Source organism: Brienomyrus brachyistius, chromosome 11 (genome assembly GCF_023856365.1).
Source record: "Brienomyrus brachyistius isolate T26 chromosome 11, BBRACH_0.4, whole genome shotgun sequence".
Taxonomy (NCBI): Eukaryota; Metazoa; Chordata; class Actinopteri; order Osteoglossiformes; family Mormyridae; genus Brienomyrus; species Brienomyrus brachyistius.
The window spans coordinates 12,565,872-12,585,043 of NC_064543.1; the positions used below are offsets into that span (position 1 = coordinate 12,565,872).

Sequence of the window (19,172 nt, forward strand, 5' to 3'; positions counted from 1 at the left end):
AGGTGTTATGTTAATGAGAGCAATGAATATTTTTTCCACTAACAAGTTAGTCTGATTCATCAGTTATAGCACATACATCTTAAACACTAAAATCGCAGTGACAAAATTATAAAATGTATTGATGACAATTAGCGGACTAATCAGTAGACCTACAAATAACCTCACCTGACGAGTGTATTGACTTTAAAAAGTCTTCAGATTCATTTCATAAAGCTCAGTGGCCCATGCAAAACTTCACTCACCTCTCAGTCAACCACTACCGTACAATAAATCACAATGCATGTGGTTTTATAATAAAGTGCCTTTTTAATATCGAAAGGTACATTTTAAACGTTTTTGATTCGTAAACCCAGTTAACCCACTGCCCCTCAACACTCAGAATGTATTAATTCAAAGTCACAAAATATATAGTTTGCAAAGGCTCTATATATATCCAATTCAACCAATATGTGAAAGGTTTACAAGTGGAGAGTGACATGGAGGGGGGAAAAAAAAAACAAAAACGTATAAAATGGGGGCGAACAGTTCAAATGATCCTTAAATCTAGACAATTACATCACTTAAGGGAAAAAAATAATGCAGCAAATACTCAAATTTTGACTTCAGTTTCAAAACAGTAGTTCGATGCTGAAACGGCGGCGCATATTGCATGCACTGTAAAATTGCTGGTATCATTTAGAACAACTGATTCAATCCAAAGACAAAGGAGATTACAAAGGGGGAAACGAATAGGCTTTTAATAAAACTGGTGAAATCTTTGGGGGTGCATAGTTCGACGCCAGAGCAACCATTAAAAACCCAAGTCGTGTATAACTTGTAGGCCGAAGAATTCCGGCATCATCGTCCAAATAGCGATGTATCCAGCGGACAAAGCAGCAGCCGACGGGGGAAAATGACAGAAAGAGCGAAATCATTCACAGGTAAGCAGGTGCAGCGGGGTGGGATGGCGAATGCATTCTCCATTAAAATGAGAGACGGTAGAGCAGCTATACCTTAACTAACCGCCGGTGCAATTCATAATATAGACAGCTTCCTTGACACACTGGTTTAAGAGAGTCCAAGGCGAGAGTCAGGAAGAACTACATTGGAAAAAAAAAGTACAGCTATCGAATACGTAGAAACACACTTCCACAGACCGAACGCATGATGCATCGCCATCAATTAATAAGCGATTCCATAACCTTTCCCTGTAAAGACTCAGAAGACAAATGGACCCATTATTTTAATCATTTTTGCATGAGGCTGGAAAGAAATAACTGTAGGCCTAAATCTATATTTTGATATTTTCATTTAAGCGTGGCTGCAGCAATAAGCAGGCATGGTTGAAACTGTAATTTGGAGGCAAGGATCATTTTCTAAAACGATGGCACAAGAAACGTCATTTGATTTCTCAACATAAGTGTTTAAGGTATGTTGCGGCTGGCTGATTGAGGGAGAAGCCTTCCCCAAAGATTGGGTCTCCAAAACACGGATATTTTGTAAACTTTCAAAGTTAAATTACGTCTTACGAGTTCATTGCATTAATACTCTAAACAGCAGGCATTACAATGCTGGATAAGTTATTAATATATAATTACAGAGTGTCTTTCGTACAGTCATGGCCGTTTAAAAAACTTACTAGGTAAGAAATGTATTTGTGATTTTATTGCATGTAGTTAAAAATATAAGATAACTCAAAAGGATGTTTCAATCTGATTGAATACCTGTCAGCAGTAGTGATTACAGATTCCAGATGGCACAAATTTTATTACCCTTTAGGTATTTTTTCCCCCGCTGTACGATTGCGCCACCTACTGGTCAACTAAAATTGCAGCAAGAAGCCCAGGCTGACTCAGGATATAATGAACTGCGGTGGTTATAGGTAACTAAAAACCAGGCCATTATATAGGTAGGAGGTTTGTGAGTGAGCAGACCTGCACACAGACTCATTCTATGAATATAAAATGATTATAAAATGGTCACTCAACTTCCTAAACTTGGTCACTTTAACTACCAGACAAAAAAGGCTTTAAAGGACTGAAAACAGTGTTTACACCTAGTCCCCCCACCCCCCCCCCCCACCCTCATATACCAGCTATCTGTTTAAGACTAGCATATAAGGACATGGGTTATAACGTTATGTATATATAAATTTATATAGATATAATAGAAAAATAAATAAACAAATACAAATTATTCTATAACTGATAAAATACAGGCAAAGTCAAGTTGCAATTGCCCCACTAAAGCTTTCCTAGTCTTATTATGAAGCACTTTCAGTGTGCGATAAAAAACCATTAATAATTCCGAACTGTCACCACATTGCCAGAGGCGAGCCCCCCCCGGGCCGCCACTCCCCTGCACAGGCGAGGCCCCCCCAGGCCGCCACTCCCCTGCACAGGCGACGCCCCCCAGGTGCCAGCGCTGCTGATGACTGCTGTTGGCAATGGAACCTTGTGCTTGGCTTTGCAGACTGACTGGATATGCACACATTTAGGCTCCAGATAAGCAAAATCCTGTAAAAAGTCATGTGGAAACTCCCATCCCTCACCCAAGGTTCTTCTTTGTAGCATCTTTTGTATACAAATCTTGGTATAATCTGTATATAGTGTAAAAAAAAAAAAAACGTCATGCATAACTTATCCCTGTGTCATAAATGGCAATTTTTTTCCCCAAAATGTTTCAACTGTTTTTTTTAATGTATGTTTTGTATTATTTTTTTTAAACATTTTTTTGTACTTTCTGTTCTGTCGCTGTAGTTAAGATTCAGGGACTGGTCTTAAATTCACAGTCTTTCCAGTAGCCTGCCTTAGCTCCTCTCAAACAGCAGGGGGTGCCATGCGAGGACAGGAGTCTGGTTGGTGATGGTGGGAGGAACGCCACAGAGGGGCAGCATTGGACACAAAAACAAAGGTAATGGTCTGTTTCTGCTAGTCAATCCAAGAAGCTCACCTCCATTCCCCCTTCCTTCTTTGATCTTCAATTAAAATGCCACATATTCCTCAAAAATTACTATTACTAACAATCCTGTCAATAAAAGGCCCTGTGGAAAATCTTGGTTGCCCTGAGGTAGCGGGCAGCACCCCCTATCTACAAAGGTCCGCAATTGCAGTCGCACGCTGCGGTTTCCTCTTCTTGCCATTGCCCTGGTGGTGTGGCTTGTTGCTCTGGTGGGTTTTGTTGCTGGTTGAACCGTTTAGATGTCCAGAGCCCAGCTGACCAATGACTCCTTTGCTGGAGGAACGAAACTGCCGGGCCGCCATCTGAGGAAGAAGCGCGGCATGAATGGTTTGCTTAATAAATCATTCAAACACGACAGAAATCACTTGCAGCCTTCGGTTAAAAAGGGGGCAAAAAAAAAACACACACACATGTTTTTGGGCTGGATATTAAGGGTTAACAATGCTATCAAGGAACCTCGCAGCTTAATTTAGTACTTCTTCCCATTAATATTCATAAGACTGTCTGCATTCTTAAAACGATCACCTTCATAGGAAATATATTTGCGTGCAACAGTGGAAAAACAGTTTTGCTTTATGCTGGAGAGCATGATGTGCATTTCCACCCATCTCGTGGAACATCCTTAGCCATCAGCTCATTCTGCTGAGGTGTGTTAAGTGATACTGGGAAGGTTGTCTGCCTGCTGTCATTAGGTAGTACAACACCCCCCCACCCCCAACAATACAACTCTCCTGGACAGTGTTTACGAGGCTACAACATGCTGCTCCATATACCTCATATAACCATGCACATCACACGTTCACCTACCTTAATGTACATTTAGCCCTTTTTGCAGAACCCTGATTGCACTATATTGCCTTGAGTTCTGTATCTGTTCATTTGGTATAACAACTTTTCCCAAGGCGATCAGTATATGTAATTGACTGCATAAATACAAAATCAATTAGGTCATGGAATGATGCCATTTTCCCACCTTGCCCTTGATGATGTTGGAGGCGGGGGAGCTGGAGGCGTGGCTCTGGGCTCTGTGTGTGACCACACCCCCAGGAGCTTCCCTGTGTGAGCTGGAGCTCCGCCCCACCAGCTGCTTCACTGTCTTACAGGGCGTGCCGTCTGAGTCCTGGAGAACCAATCACACGAAGGCAAACCCATGAGAAAGGCAATCATATGCACTTGGTTGAAGGCTGCACGAAAACATCACTAGCAACCAGTGCTAAAGTCTGCTAATGAGCTGTCAGCATGACAGTCGCACTGAGACCTGCACCACTGGTCCAGACAGACCCATGTGCAGTACCTTCCCCACCCAAAAAAACTCAGCTGAAACCGTCAAACTTCAACCATGATCCGGCCAAAAAATTCAGATTATCAGTTTTTGTTAGAGAAATGTAACAAAAGGCATTTTATCCATTATAGTCTAGCCAACCAATCACGATTAAGAGGATTTTAACATCCTCTGAGTTGCACAAAAAAATGTGAAGTAGCTAAACAGCTACGTAAAAAGTATTCATTCATTTAGAGCAGGTGTGTACAAATGCTGACTGCACCTTTTTATATTCACCTTAAAAATAATTTTACTCTAGGCAATAAATTGATCAAGTTCAATACTAAGCAACACTATTGTTCTTAGGGGAAGAATTTTTATGTCAAACGCATTTAGCATAACCATTATAGGAACACCTGCAATTAGCAAAGGTGCATTTAGCAGTATATAGGATTGCCACCAACATCCAGAGATCAGCAGTACTCACAGCATCACTTGAACTGGAGGCTGTGGATGATGAAGACAGAGAGGGTGAAGACGAGGGAGATGAAGGCAGGGAGGGGGAGGATGGGGCCGGGGACCATGAACTGGAGGGGGGCTTGCCACGAGACTCCGACTCCTCAGACATGTTGTTGTTGCATTTATCTAACTGCTGTGGCTCCACCAGCAGCGTGATGTCATTTCCTGCAGCACAGAAAACATCCTCTCACCCTCTGCAAAAGGCAGGAAGCAGCCTGCAAGATCCCCATTTCAGAAGCCTACCGTTAAAGGGATGGTCGTTCCGCGATGGACCTCCCCACTGTTTGCTGATCCAGTCCCTGTACTCGGCGACCTCCTGCGTGACCCGAATGATCCGTCCCAGAATACTGTCAACAGGCAGGAAAAATGAGTTAAGGCCACACTGTAATGAATACGAGGAACCATGAGCTGGCCGTGGGCCTGGTCTCTCACCTCTCAGACTCGTTGTTGGGGTAGTACTTGGCGATGGGTGAAACGGCGTGGCTGAGCACCAGGTAGGCATAGTCAAAAGCCTGCTTCACCTGCATGGCTCCGTACGAGCTACGGCCCACATCATTACCTGCACAGACAGATAGGTGGCCATCAGGACAACTAGACATCAAATCGACTCACTAGAAACAGCAGCAATACAACCTTGATTGACCCGAGTTTGCAGCAATGCTTAATTTAACTGATTCATATTGCTTCATGTTCTCACACTGTATGTTTTCGGGTACACCACTGTTTGACAACTGGGTCAGGTCCTTATCCTAACAGGCACATCCAGAGATCAGACCATCACTTCAATTTCAACATCTTGTATGGTGATTGGCTCAGCGGGCTGAGTCTCTGTGCCTGCGGTCAGAAGATCGCCAGTACCAGCCCTGGCCACAGTAGAAAAGGCCTTTAACCCCACCGTTCTAGAGGTGCCACACGTTGGCTGACCCCCTGCTATGCTCCCACCCAAAGCTATGGAGTGTAAGATGGGGTAGGCAAAGAGAAACATTCCAATGAACTTGTGCCAATAAAGGACATATCACCATCATCTTCATCACCCTGTAAAACCCCGTTCCCTGACTATGTGGCCCGGCCAGGAAGAGTCTCACCCGGCTGGAGTGGGTCTTCGATGTAGAGCATGGAGGGCCGGTAGCCGTCCAGCATGCTCCTCTGCACCTCGTCCTTAGCCACGTAGCTGCCGCCGTCCTTCACCCGGATACCTGTCTTTAGGTAGTTGAAGTGCCTGCCGTAGAGTTCGAAGAACTCTATCAAGAGCACACCCATGTTGATGTTGGGGCTGCAGACATCTTCTCTGTAGTTCATCTGGGATAAGGGGGGGGTGCAAAGAAATGATCACAGAAATGTTTCAAATTCTCTCTTCGCAGCTCAATATTTTTGGAGCCTGCAGATTAAAACAGGGGCCACTATGACCTTGTTTCTTCACACAGCTAATTTATGGAGCTGACATTCTCAGAACAGCTATGTTTGGAAAAGCACCATTCAAAAGTGCCATAACTCCGTGATTTAACCAACTGTTGGCCACACACCTGAAGGAAGCTGACCGCCATAAGGAAGAGGCTGTAGGAGCCGATTCCCCCGGTAAAGACCTCGTTCAGGTCCCTCTGCAGCAGAAACTGCTTCAGCACCAGCACTAAGTAGGGAAGCACAGGGAATTTCTGGAAGAAAAAAAACAATCCAATGACACCGGAACGGAGGGTTGAAATAAGCAGGTATTTCCAGGAAAGGCCACTGGGACAGACACAGACAAGCTCCAACTCACTTTCTTGAATTCCTTGATAAGCTGTGCAGCTTTCACCCCATTCTGCACGTTGAAGCTGATGTCCACTTTCACGTCAGTGTAATAGTCCGTCAGTTTTATGATGGGTACCTGAACAAGGACCACAAATCAACCCAAACCAATCCATCAAACCAAGGAAAGCCGAGATGAGCAGGAGGTGTGGCGCCCGAACACTCCGAGGAGCCATGTCCATACCGTAGCCTTGTCCAGCACTTTGACGGAGTTCTCATCGGCCACGTTCCTCTTCCGGAGCGCCTCTTCTAGAGTCCAGAGTGGCAGAGTGTCCCATTTCCCGAAGACCACCAGGTCAATGTCGCTGAAGACAGTACAAAGGTATGGCGCTTTCAATCAGGCCCTCGAAACTGCCCTACAGGACCAATTTCTTGAAGAAGCTGATCACCCACCAACTATTTTCAATTCAGCCAGCAGCTCTTGACAGATACCAAAAGCACCAAAGGTGTGTACAGAGCAATCTGGCATGACTAATGACCTTTAAATTCCTGTGGTTCCTGGCTTATCTTGCATGAAACGGTCCGTTATTTTGTTACCTAACAATCATCTTAACATGGCAAGATATTGCCACCTTCTGCCGGCTCGAGCAGCCCAGCCTTGAATTATGCCGTGTAATTTCACCATGCGTCTCGCATCAGTAACTCTGCAGGGCTTAAAGACATCATAGAGGAAGAGAACTGCACGCAACATTTTTATTTACTTAATCGCCAAACACTGACCACTGCCTGTCAACTCTGTCCTTTGGACTACCTTTGCCCACCTTTTTTTAGTTGGCACCTGACCTGATATACCGAGATAAGAGGTTCAAAACGTTTTACTATAGCCAAAAGTCTTACCTTGTGGGTAAATACAGGCCTGTACTAAAACTCCCAAAGACTTGTACCTGAAAAAAAAGTTACACTACAATATTGATACTGCAAAATGAAAAATATACAACACATGTGAAACAACAACATGCTCCTGTTGGAGTGTAAAAATTACTGACCCTGGTGAAATGAATGTCGACAGCAGAAGAGTAAAATGCGGGTCACACTTACACTTGTGTTGAAATAGGGGTTTGTGGGCGATTGCACACGAGTACGTACATAGAAACGGAAGTGGGGGGGGGGGGGGTTAGGTTTCACCTCCTGACATTGGTCAAAGTATGACAATATTCCAGGAAGTGGGCGGCAAACTCCACAGGACTTATCTTCAGACTACAGGGCTGAAATGCACGGCCTGAACAGGACAGTCATGTGACCGCACAAGGAGACGCAAGGACATGTGCATTATTGAATGACGACTGTTTGTTTTGGCACTTACATCTGCACTGGGCCAAAGGTCCTTGATGACCGTCTGGATTCGGTCCACCACCTCAAATCTCATCCGTGCTTCCTCTGGGCGAGGAGACATGTACATGTAGAAGTCGAAAATCTCCTCATGTAGCCTGCAAGGCCAAAAGAGAGGGTCAGTTATATTGAGCTGGGTAAACAAGGAATGCTAATCTCTTGCTAGGCTGGCCAGACACCAGTAACAGCAGCTTTGACTGGCAGGCAGGAGTCACTGAAGAAGAGAGAAATATTAACCAGACGCTACGGCCATTCATCTATTCAACAGGATCACAAAAAAAAAAAAAACAGAATTAAGAATTAAGACCAGGCTAATCTACCAGCCGACAAGGGCAAAGGGGGACAACAGAAATCATTTACTAAGGTACGACAGCCATATCCCCTTAAACACTGGTCAATCATACAGGGGCCACACAAAAACAGGAGGCCACCACACCACACACATTCTCAAAATCAAGACTGCAGTAGTCTGATCAAGCACAAGATTCAATGGTGCACAGAAGGACTTAAACCACAAACCTAAAACTTAATGGGCTTCACTTCTCACCAATTAGAAACTATAGCCATAGCAAACCAAGTGATTGATTTGATTAGCCAAGGACTTGGACAACAGGGAAAATTGTCCAGCTTGGTGCAAACAGTTCAAGATGTTAATTAAAACCAAGCTCCCAAAGTAAATGACTTTAAAAATAAATAAATAAAATTATTATTACGCAACACAGCTAATTTAAATCTGAAACTGGCGTCTTCACACGGCCTTCAAATGGTCTCTTAGAAGTGATTTAAAACGCAAGAATAGCTAAATACATCCATGTAGCCCAGCATTTATTTACCACTTAACACCAGGCATTTAGAATGACTTCAGAGGACTGCTAAGTTTAAATTAATGCTGCGTTTTGAACATAGAATCTCTTGGAAATGTTACTATACAAAACCTTTAGTTAAAATTTTAGTACACATCAGATTGATGTGGGAGAAATGGGAGCTACGCAAACTACAATGGATCTCACCACCTACCGACTCACTCGACCCCCCGGGCCTGTCTCAGACATCCACAGAGCCCAGTCCAGTGCAATGTGACCTCCTCCAATGTGCACCTTCAGTACGGAAAGCATCCGCATTCAAGCCGGTCGTTTTGTTTTAGCTGGCAACTTCAAGCTTCACCTCTGCCCTGTTTTCCCAGAAGCCTTGTGCCAAGGTTGCTTAACAAAGAGGATCTTGTGAGCTGACTTTTAAAGTCCATTAAACCTAATAGAGGGGAAGCAAGGACTGAGTATCTTTGAATATGCCTTAAAACATGTGCATTCCTTCATCTTCCAACCAACTTCCCGTGTGAGTGCATCAGGAGAATATTACTCAGTCTGAACAAAATGTACTGATGGGGCTCCCAGTTTGGCCAGCATCAGTGATTGAAGCAACAGGAAGGGGGCGCCATGGAGGGCCTCACGACACATGGGTGGCCGCTCACAGCAAAGATCGGAAAGCAGTTCGGCTCTACTGCCCTTGACTGGAGAAACTGAACAAAGGCACCTCTGCTCAGTCATGCACTTCACTCACACAAGCACCTCAGAACTTAAAAAAAATATGTATATGTTTTTTATATATATATATATATATATATAAAAAAGACAGGCTGCCAAAGTAGCTAAGTGTTACATAGTATCTAATCTAAGAAAGCACAGCAAGGTTCCAAAAGTGTGAACCAGGCACTGTTTATCACTCTTCCCACAATACCATACCACCTAAATACAGTAACCATGGGGCCCTATAGATCACTGACATTCATTAATGCCTTTAGGGAAAACACTGCATAAATAAAATGCAGGTGGATTTAATTAAAATAATCATACTAATAACTACTTAATGAACCCAAAAATTAAGATTTGACTATAAAGAAAGGGTTTAATCACCCTGCGAAATATGTCGAGTAAAAACCAAAAACATCCCACGATGCATTTGGAACCAAAATGGTTCAAGCACATTTAATGTCTCTTTTTACTTTCCTTATGACAATTTTGGACATTTCTAGTTACAAACCTGGCATTTATATTGTCCCACAGGCCACCCAGTCCACCACCATTAAGGCGACTGAAGCATGGACCCTGCAGCACATTGCAAACCTCAGCGTACATCGGCCTGGGAGGCCAAACAGGCTCTATGCTTCAATATATGAGACAGGGGTGACCCAGCCTGCCTCTAGCCAGCTAGAGGCCGTACGACAAGGACGAGACACACTCTGCACGTGTTCATTCAGTGAGTGATTGACCGTGCAGAGAATAACGCGATACGTCTCTGGCAGGCACCATCCACTTCCGACACAGTCAGGGCATTTCATCTGAAGCCCCTGGGCAAGGTGTATAGGTCACGCTCAGGACAGAGGCCCAAAAATGGACAACACTCCTGCATTCACATACCTAAACAAACATAGAAAGGGTCACTGGGTGAAAGATCCCACTAAGAGGCACGTGAAGAGGGAACAATCCACCTGGTTTTGGAATCAGCAAATGCTGAAAACAAGGGAACCAGTTACAACAAGACTGGGGAACCTGAAGTCCAGGTAAAACACATGTAATTTTAAAGCACAGCGACAGAGGTACAGTCGAGTTGCACTGCATTCATTACATGAACAGCCCACTAAAGGTGCAATACATCCTGAGCTGCTTTAACTTATTTACTACCCATGCACAGACTATCGCTGCACTTGGAGAACAATGGATGTGACATCTGTCGAATGGGTCGCCTGTGCCAGGCCAAAGGAGCCAGGTGTTGGCGGTACAATTTTTATTATAGCGAGACACATTCACAGTTCAAGTGTTCAGAGATTAGACAGGCCAGCCACGGTCAGAGAGCACCAGGCGGGGCCGTACCGCGGAGCAGAGCGGGGGCACCTGCTATAAATACTGCGTTGTGGACTAAAATAGCTGGGAATCTACACCTCTAAAATCCCTAAACCCCCCCCCCCCCAAACCAAATCCCATGAGAACTAGTCTGCCCATGACACAGTACCGGGCATTTATAAGGCGTCAGGAGGCCACAGAGGGGTGGCCTCCAGTTTCTGATCGCAGACACCTCAGTTGGAAGGAAACTGTCCATACTACTCGGGGAATCTACAGAGGAAGTTAACGTTATATACTTGCAACAGTAAGAGAGTAAAAGGACTCAAAATATGATTAAACTGCATGCATATCAATAAAAATATATACTGCCCTGTTTTCTCTCATGTATATGTGAAAAGAATATAATATGAAAAGGTGGGGTTGATGGTTATTTTGGCCATTAAAACATGCACTGTATAATTACATTTAATATAATTACATTTGACTTGGGGATCTGTTTTCCCCATTTGGAAACAAACTTCTGGTCATGAATACATAATTTAGACCATTAGTCACACACACACACACACACACACACACACACACACACACACACACACACAGCAACAGGCAGTATTTCATTTAAAGAAAAGTAGTTAAATGGAAGCACAAGCTAACAGTTTATATATAACAGCATTCAAGCTCAGCATTATATATTATGTTATACATTATATACATTATGTTATATATTTTCTAATATATTATAATAGAGATTTTGCTGAATAGCATTTCAGGTCTACATTTAAGGCTGTAACGGTACATGTCATTACAGTTGTAAATAGGTGTAAATAGTTCAATTTGTTTAAAAACTGTTCTGAGAGTTCAGAGAAGAGGTATAGAGATATTCAATGAAAGATTGCATTTCACAGTTTCAGTTGTGGCTTTAAACTGAGATGGTGCAGGAAATGTCTCTGTACATGCTTACATGTACATTCATGACAGCACCATGCCAAGCTCATGCATGTCAGTCCCTTAAAAAAATCAGGGTGTGTGCAACTGGACAAATATATTAGTAGTACCAAAGGTAAACAACATGAATTCAGCAATCCTTGTTTAAGCCCTCAAAGCAATATAAAAATCGCCACCTTGAAGAATCGGGATTTGTAACAGAATCGATTCTCCCCCCCAGTCCTTATAAAAAATTGTTGTGATCTTACATTGAATGTATTATTTTCAGTACTGTAATTAATGCCTTGCATCTGCCCTACAACTATTAAAATATGCCCAACTTGACTTGGGTCTCATAGTCCCAGTCCCAAATGCACACCCAAGTTAACGGAGGGCCAACTGTACTTCAAGATGCATCGATACAGCCAACATACTGAAGCTTGTTGTTGGCACTCATAATACACATCATCACCTGGGCATAATTAACACATCACTGTTTCAGCCAGGCTCATCGGCAGAAATTTTCATATCTAACCCATACAGATGTCGTGCCGGTATAATCTTGCACCCCAATCTCCTACCTGTACAAAAGATTTGCGACTATCTTCTCATCTGACACCTCCATTGAACACTGTTCGTATCACACAGAACCACTGCTTTTTAAATGAGCAGAAGAGAAAACGTACGATGGTGCAGCCGACAGCACCTACATAGAGCCCATCTGGCCATCCAGTGCCAGGTACTAGTCTTCCAACCCAGGCCACAGAATCACCTTGAACAGCAACATGAGCTGACTAGCTCCCTGCAACCCAAAAAACCCATCTGCAGGCAAGCAAGCTCGCCTATCTGCACCCGGTTGCTGGATTTAGCCCTCTTGCCCCTGCCTGCTTCGGCAGCTGTTCTCGACACTTGAATCGCATCAGCAAAATTACAGGGGACGTCCTAAGCTGCGCCAGCTGGCCTCATTAAACCCACAGACAGCATGCACCTCTCGGACAGATGCCCAGCAAGCATCACAGACAGGCCCAATAAAGATCACAAAACCTGGCTCAAATAGTAACCAGACCCACTAATGTCTATTTTCAAAACAGACACAGAGAACATTCCGCATGCCTGTTCAGAAAACATCTCTGCAAAGATCACAACTTCACACCCAGATCAATTTCAGATCTCGAATCAATTTCAAATGAAGTCTGAATCCAAACAAATACAGTCAATGGTTTATTGCAGATTTTCCTTACCCGAGTAGTTTCAAAATTAACCACTGACCACATCTTTTAAAGCAGAAGACAACCCAACACTAGTCGTTTTGAATTTGGTTGCTAAACTGCTGGTTTTTCTTGGAGGACATCCAAAGATTAACACAACAGTTTAATTGCATAATTGCTTCAAAACTGGAAGATCAGTCCTGGTGTTAAGCAACAGTACAATGAGTATCACAAAAATCACAACCTTTTGAATTTCATTGGCTAAAAAAGGCAATGAAATAAATGGGTAAATGGCTCAGAGGCAGAAAACAGCGCAGCAACTTAGTTGAAATGCATTACCTCAAATACAGTAACCACACATGCAGAACAGTAGGCAGAACAATGCGAGCCCTCTAGCAGTTAGCCAGGCTCAATGTCCATTGCCCCTAATAAACTATACTATAAAGGTGGGGCCACGCAAATAAGTTCAATACGTGTGGGTGGAGTCTAGTGAACAGCACCCTCCACCAAGCATGCTGGCTAAGAATGTTACTGGATAAAGCACGTGAGTAACCGCACACAGGAGCTGTGTCAGTTATCCCACCCAGGCGAGACCCTACGATGGGATTAACTGGGCATTCCAGATCACGTGTCAAGAATAAAAATGTTTAAAAATGAATAAAAAGGTATTTTACTACCATAGGATAGTGAAAATGATTACAAAATAAAATGCACGAATAAATACAAGGCTTTAAATTATGTCCTGAGCTGCATGATTAAGAAGGTGCACTAAAAAGAACAAAGAACGAGCCCCACTCCTTACTGGCTTCTAGTTTCAGGTCACCTGCTGCTGAATCTGTGTACACTCTACATGTATTTTTAACCATGACAGATTGGCCTCACCTCCTTGCGCTCTGAATTATTATGCCAGTCAACGTTTCCTTTTTGGTATACTCTGCTTTGACGTGTTACCATCCTCCACTTCATCACACTATATTCCACCAACATTATCTTTAAATGCCTCCAGTTAAACTGAATATCGAGATTGCCTGTAATACAAGTTATAACCATGAGAAGAATTACCAGAAGTTATTCCTATTCCAAATACTGCAATTGACCCAAAAAAAAAATCACATTAGAGATTAAATCTCTTTCTGCTGTCCAAGTAACAGCTAGAGGTCACTGTAACTTCAGTGCAATTATGCAGCCAATCTGCCTGCAGTTTTGAATCAAGCTGTCAGCCCAGCAGATCCCACTCCCACACCCTGCCAGAGCATATAGTGTCAAACTACTCTGAACTCTGGCTGTGACTCATGCCCATCACCTTCACAAGCTGATGCATGGAGGATCTTCAACAATGAAGGTAAAAAGGCAACACGGGGTGTCAAATCTTGTCCCCAGGTGCACAAAACCAAGAACACATCGTGCTTCCACAAACTTGTTTCGATGACGGTCATAAGCTACGCTTGAGTTAAGCTGAAGCCTTAACTGGCGTTTAAATGTTTAGGCTGCCAGATATTTCCATCAAAGCAATTCCAGTTCAGTCATCTTAATCTCCAGAGCTAGATGACAAATCCAGCTTGATTGCATGGCTTTTCTCCCTTTCAGTATCATGCTTTTATTTGTGTAGCGAGATTCCTTCTGTTTAACTATGCCACAGGGAGTCACCTGAGGGCCAGCAAGTACCGGTGCTGTTTTACAGGACCAAAAGATTTTATTATATTAATGACATACAGCAGCATCTCCACAGCTTGTGTCAGACATTAAAAGCACATATGCTGACCATACTTGCTGAGGCATTTGCCATTGACCTCTCTCTCTCTCATTCTGTGCTGTAATCACAATATAACAGCTCATCTCCAAGAGCTCATACCTGAGACAGAAAGCAACAACAAATCTCCAAAAGCTGACATAATGGGGACACTGATAAGAACACTAAAGCTCTTTCAGTCATGCTTCAGGGATGAGGTGGTGTAGGAGGAATAAACACGCATAAACCCAGCATGTAACACCTTCATGGGGTGAGGGGCTTCCTAAACATCACCCAGGCTGCCCACCTTTGTTGGCAGCACAGACTATGGTCACAGCACTTAAACAATATTATGTTAAGTACTGAGATTCAACGCTCATGAATGCACTTTTCCTGCTCAGATTATTTAATCACATTTATTATGAATTCTCGATTGTATGTCATCTGATTCTACCGCCGATACGTTTTATACCATAATGAATCATCCATCCATTTTCCAAACCGCTTATCCTACTGGGTCACGGGGGGTCCGGAGCCTATCCCGGAAGCAATGGGCATGAAGCAGGGAACAACCCAGGATGGGGGGCCAGCCCATCACAGGGCACACTCACACACCATTCACTCACGCATGCACACCTACGGGCAATTTAGCAACTCCAATTAGCCACAGCATGTTTTTGGACTGTGGGCATAATGAATCAGAATTATTGAAAACAACCCTAAAACATGAAAGGCAATGAATTTGTTAATATACATGGACACAAGGATAAAAAGCATTACGCTTGTTTACCCCAGAGGTGAATGAAACACATAAACTCCATGGTTACCCAGGTCAGTTTGAATGACTTTATGACTGGGAGCATCATGCCATCATTTGACACAACAGCCCCGTGCTCCCAACACCTAAAGTCAGCCAAACTGGCCTGGGGAGCAAGCTTGCCACCCATCCTGGTGCTCTATGTTGTTCAGCATCATACCCACAAATGAATAGCAAACATTTTTTGTAACCATTTTTAACCTTTTAACGAAAAACAGGGGGGGGGGAAATCCCAGGGGAGTCATTACATCAATGTTAAAATATGTTTTACAAGGCCAGGATCACTGAATCACCACAACACATACTGCTCTTGTTGTCTTGCATCCATACTAGACTGCATATAACATTTCCTAATGTCTTCATTTGCAGCTGCAGCCAATCCCTTAAACTGTGGTGGGATGTCTGGAGCGTATTTTCAAGGAGCACAGCTGGGGTGCACTTAGCACGTGGGAACGAGAGGGCGGCTTTCCTCACCAGAGGAAAGCGGGACACGTGCTCACAGAACCAGCTCGACAAAGGCATACAGCCTGTAAACACAGTGGTATGATGCGCTAGATCACCTTTCACAAGATTTACAACAATTGTTAGCAATCCAAGTTAATCAAGAATATTAATTAGGTAAGGAGGAAACCACACATGGTCAGTAGCAAACTAATACTTCATCCAGCAAGCAAAGTATATGCTTCATGCCACAGTAACAATAAGCCCATTATAAGGCAAGGATATTAGGCACACACAGCAGTTCACTATCATCTTCAACATAACAACACAACTTTGGGTTCTGGCAGTAATTTGGTGTACCCAGGGGGAACCCATAAAAATACAGGGAAAGCCTGAGGTACTAGGGCCATATTCAACTCAAACAGTCCAAAAGATGGGAGGTGAAGACCATGCCTGCTGCTGAACAATGATTTCATCCAGCATGTTCTGAAAGTGATCCAAGGGGCACGGTAAAGGTCTGAGTACTGGGGTAATCACAGAGGAATGCACTTATACAAACAATGCTCCCCAGTATTACTATAAATGCGGATCTGCCCAGACCAAAGTCAGCTGCAGGCCCTGCATGCCACTGCACGTGTCAGTCACTAAGCGCGCACACACCCACACACGTTTTAAAAGGCCAAACCAAACCAGGCCTGTCATGCACAACACTCACATAAAATGAAGTGCAACCATCAATCGCATAATGGCAGGGAGAGAGAAAATGCTGCACTCTGGATTAACAGGCTGGACATTATAGTCTCAGGAAAAGGTTTTTGCTTTTATAGCACCAGGCAAAGCAACATGCCAAGCCAAGTGAACCAGGAGCATAATTTCAGATAAAAGCATAGACCAGGCAAAAGAAAAATAAATAATAAATGGCCACTGACAGAGACAGTCAAGAAACACAAGCACTATATTAGCTGAACACAGGAAGGTGAGACACCTTCACTCCCACATGCCTATTGGAACAGACACCTTCAGTGGCTATCTGGTTCTACAAATCAACTACCCACAGGCACCACCCTAATATGGTATTATCCGGTACACCTACCACGACTAGAAAAATATCATTTGACCCTTAAGGTCACTTTCAAGGCAACATTAGAGTCGGTCGCTTTATGGGTCTCAGTTAAAAACCAGAAAGAATGAGGGAAAAAAACAGGTAAATGAGGTAGAAACAAGCTACTTTGTCGCCAGTTCTTAAACATGGGATTTCCATTCAAATCAATGAGGTTAGAGGTCACGCAGCGAGAAGAGTAAACATATTTGTAAGCAATGTATTTTTAAAAAGGTCTACTCCCACAATACTCCAATATACTCATATGTCTGGATAGCAAAGTAGGTAGATATTTCCAACTAGCATAAAGTTACCAACTATATACTTACTGCAACACCCAGTTGGACAGGTGAGTTAACTAAAGCACTGACTTACTATGCATTACCTTGCCAGATGCTGAATGGCAGTGGAATAAATTCAAAAAATGAAGCAGAAAACCTTCACCATAACCGTTCAGAAGCAATTACAGACCCATGTATGTGGTATTCTGCCTTTTGGACTTCCAGCAATAATCTAATTACCTAGCCCAGAAATGCATACTTTTTGATAACCAAACTACCCCCATCCATAAGGCCGCCGGACAACTGCAGAGCCAAGTACAACAGCAGCACTATTCGTACGCGTGAAGCATCATACGGTCTTTTATTGTGAATTCAAAACTGCTAACTTGTAGGTATAAAAGCGCTAATACCAATGACGATAACTCAAAACCACGAGAGTCACAATATCAGCAGAGACTGGGATACTGAGATTATCAAGCGTAAGTGTCAAGCATGGTTAGGTCAGTGGGGTAGCAGCAGTTCATACCACATGTGTTTCAGTGCCTAGCAGCTAAGGGATCCGTCTCACGGGCTCATTTGTAATTACTGTTACACAACTAGCTTTAATGTTGCGCACCATAACATACTACACGGCTACTGTGTATCAGCGATCAAAACCACTTGCATCGGTTTACCTGCTCAGCAAAGCTGTAAGTGTCAGTCATCAACTAACTGAACTTTCACATTGAAGACACATAATGGGCGAATGAAATCAAACCACAAACAATCAGCAACTATAGGATGTGTCTCAAACTTGAAAAGAACAACTAGACATGCATAGCATTACTCTACGCCTCAACACAGACATGTATAGAATTTCTGCGTGGGCTCTTAAAACAGCTACTTAAAACAGTCACATTAACCAAGGAGGAAACACGTTCTTCATCTTCTTGAACTTAAAGTCGCAACATCTCAATAGTACCCAGCTACTTTGATAACGTAACCCAACAGAGGAGCGGCTAACGGCTAATCTTAAGTCTGCCATCTACCTGCGTTTAGCATTGCATGGGGAGCATGCCAAGTGAAACTAGTTAGCTTAGCTTGGTACTCACCCCAAAATACCCTCGGAGTAATTCCTAACCTTCCACGGCGTGCCTGTGTACCCGCCGCAGCCCCGGACATCGTCTGCCGAAGAGCCGATAAGCAAACTGCTGTTGAAGCCGAAGGTGCTAGCTTTATTGTCCCGCTTCCTTTTGTTACGACGCCCGGGGATGTCGGAGACCCCCCTCCAGACTTGAGTGCATCCACTACCGCCCACGTCCCCCCCGCCGCCGCCCCTCCCCGCTGCACGCTTTTGGGAATTATTATTGCTCTCTAACGGAATGAAGTCCCGCTGCTCCAAGATTTCACCATCGGGCCTGGAGGCGGGCATTCCCCGTTTCCTCGGCCCACCAGCGTCCAAGTCAAAAGCCCCGTTGGCGGCCGTATTGGCGTTGCCCGTTCCCCCGTTGAGTTCGGGACTCCGGCTTGACGCGGTAGAGCCGGCGCTGTAGTTGTTGTTATCGTTGAAATACAGGCTACCCAGACCCTGAGTCGTCTCCCAAATCTGCATCCAAAGGCTGTTGGCAGGTCCGAGCTGTTCTGGCTGAAACCAGGCAATTCTCGGATCCATCAAACGGCGCTGTCCGCTGCCCTCGAGCAAGACTCCGTCCCGTGCGCGTGATTAGCTTAGCAAGCTAACGCAGGCTCCGCTTTGGAGCTACGAGCGTATCCGCATCTTATATTATCCTCCACAAGGCATTGACCGCTAAATAAGGAAAAGAAATAAAATATCCGAGATTGGGGGAGGGGATATAGAAAAAGCACGCAAACCGTGACAAAAAAGTTCGGTTTCAGTGACTCGGAGACATGAAGAGCACGGCCCGGAACCTTAGCAGTCCGTAAGCCCAATCGACTCCTGCAGCTGGGTCCCTCAATGGCGGAGCGCTGTGACAGTGCATGCACTGCGCAGACTCAGACA

General features: G+C 44.0%; 1 protein-coding gene across 1 annotated transcript; it reads right to left on the reverse strand.

Moving 5' to 3' along the window:
- Nucleotides 1-286: 286 nt before the first annotated feature.
- Nucleotides 287-19,161, reverse strand: LOC125751608 (terminal nucleotidyltransferase 4B-like). The gene is made up of 12 exons (XM_049030658.1): nucleotides 18,265-19,161; nucleotides 7,809-7,932; nucleotides 7,343-7,389; nucleotides 6,690-6,810; nucleotides 6,477-6,584; nucleotides 6,244-6,372; nucleotides 5,806-6,019; nucleotides 5,153-5,279; nucleotides 4,964-5,067; nucleotides 4,689-4,885; nucleotides 3,914-4,060; nucleotides 287-3,242 (listed from the first exon to the last, which is right to left on the reverse strand). The coding sequence occupies exons 1-12, from the start codon at nucleotides 18,822-18,824 to the stop codon at nucleotides 3,066-3,068; spliced, it is 2,055 nt and encodes a 684-aa protein (XP_048886615.1). The 5' UTR covers nucleotides 18,825-19,161; the 3' UTR covers nucleotides 287-3,065.
- Between the last annotated feature and the right edge of the window lie 11 nt (nucleotides 19,162-19,172).

Excerpts from the sequence above, each read along its gene's own strand:
- LOC125751608 (XM_049030658.1), bottom strand. The coding sequence starts at position 18,824 with ATGGATCCGAGAATTGCCTGGTTTCAGCCAGAACAGCTCGGACCTGCC. Across the intron at positions 6,373-6,476 it reads TTATCAAGGAATTCAAGAAA|AAATTCCCTGTGCTTCCCTA; the intron begins GTGAGTTGGAGC and ends TTTTTCTTCCAG. Across the intron at positions 5,280-5,805 it reads CGAAGACCCACTCCAGCCGG|GTAATGATGTGGGCCGTAGC; the intron begins GTGAGACTCTTC and ends CTGTCTGTGCAG.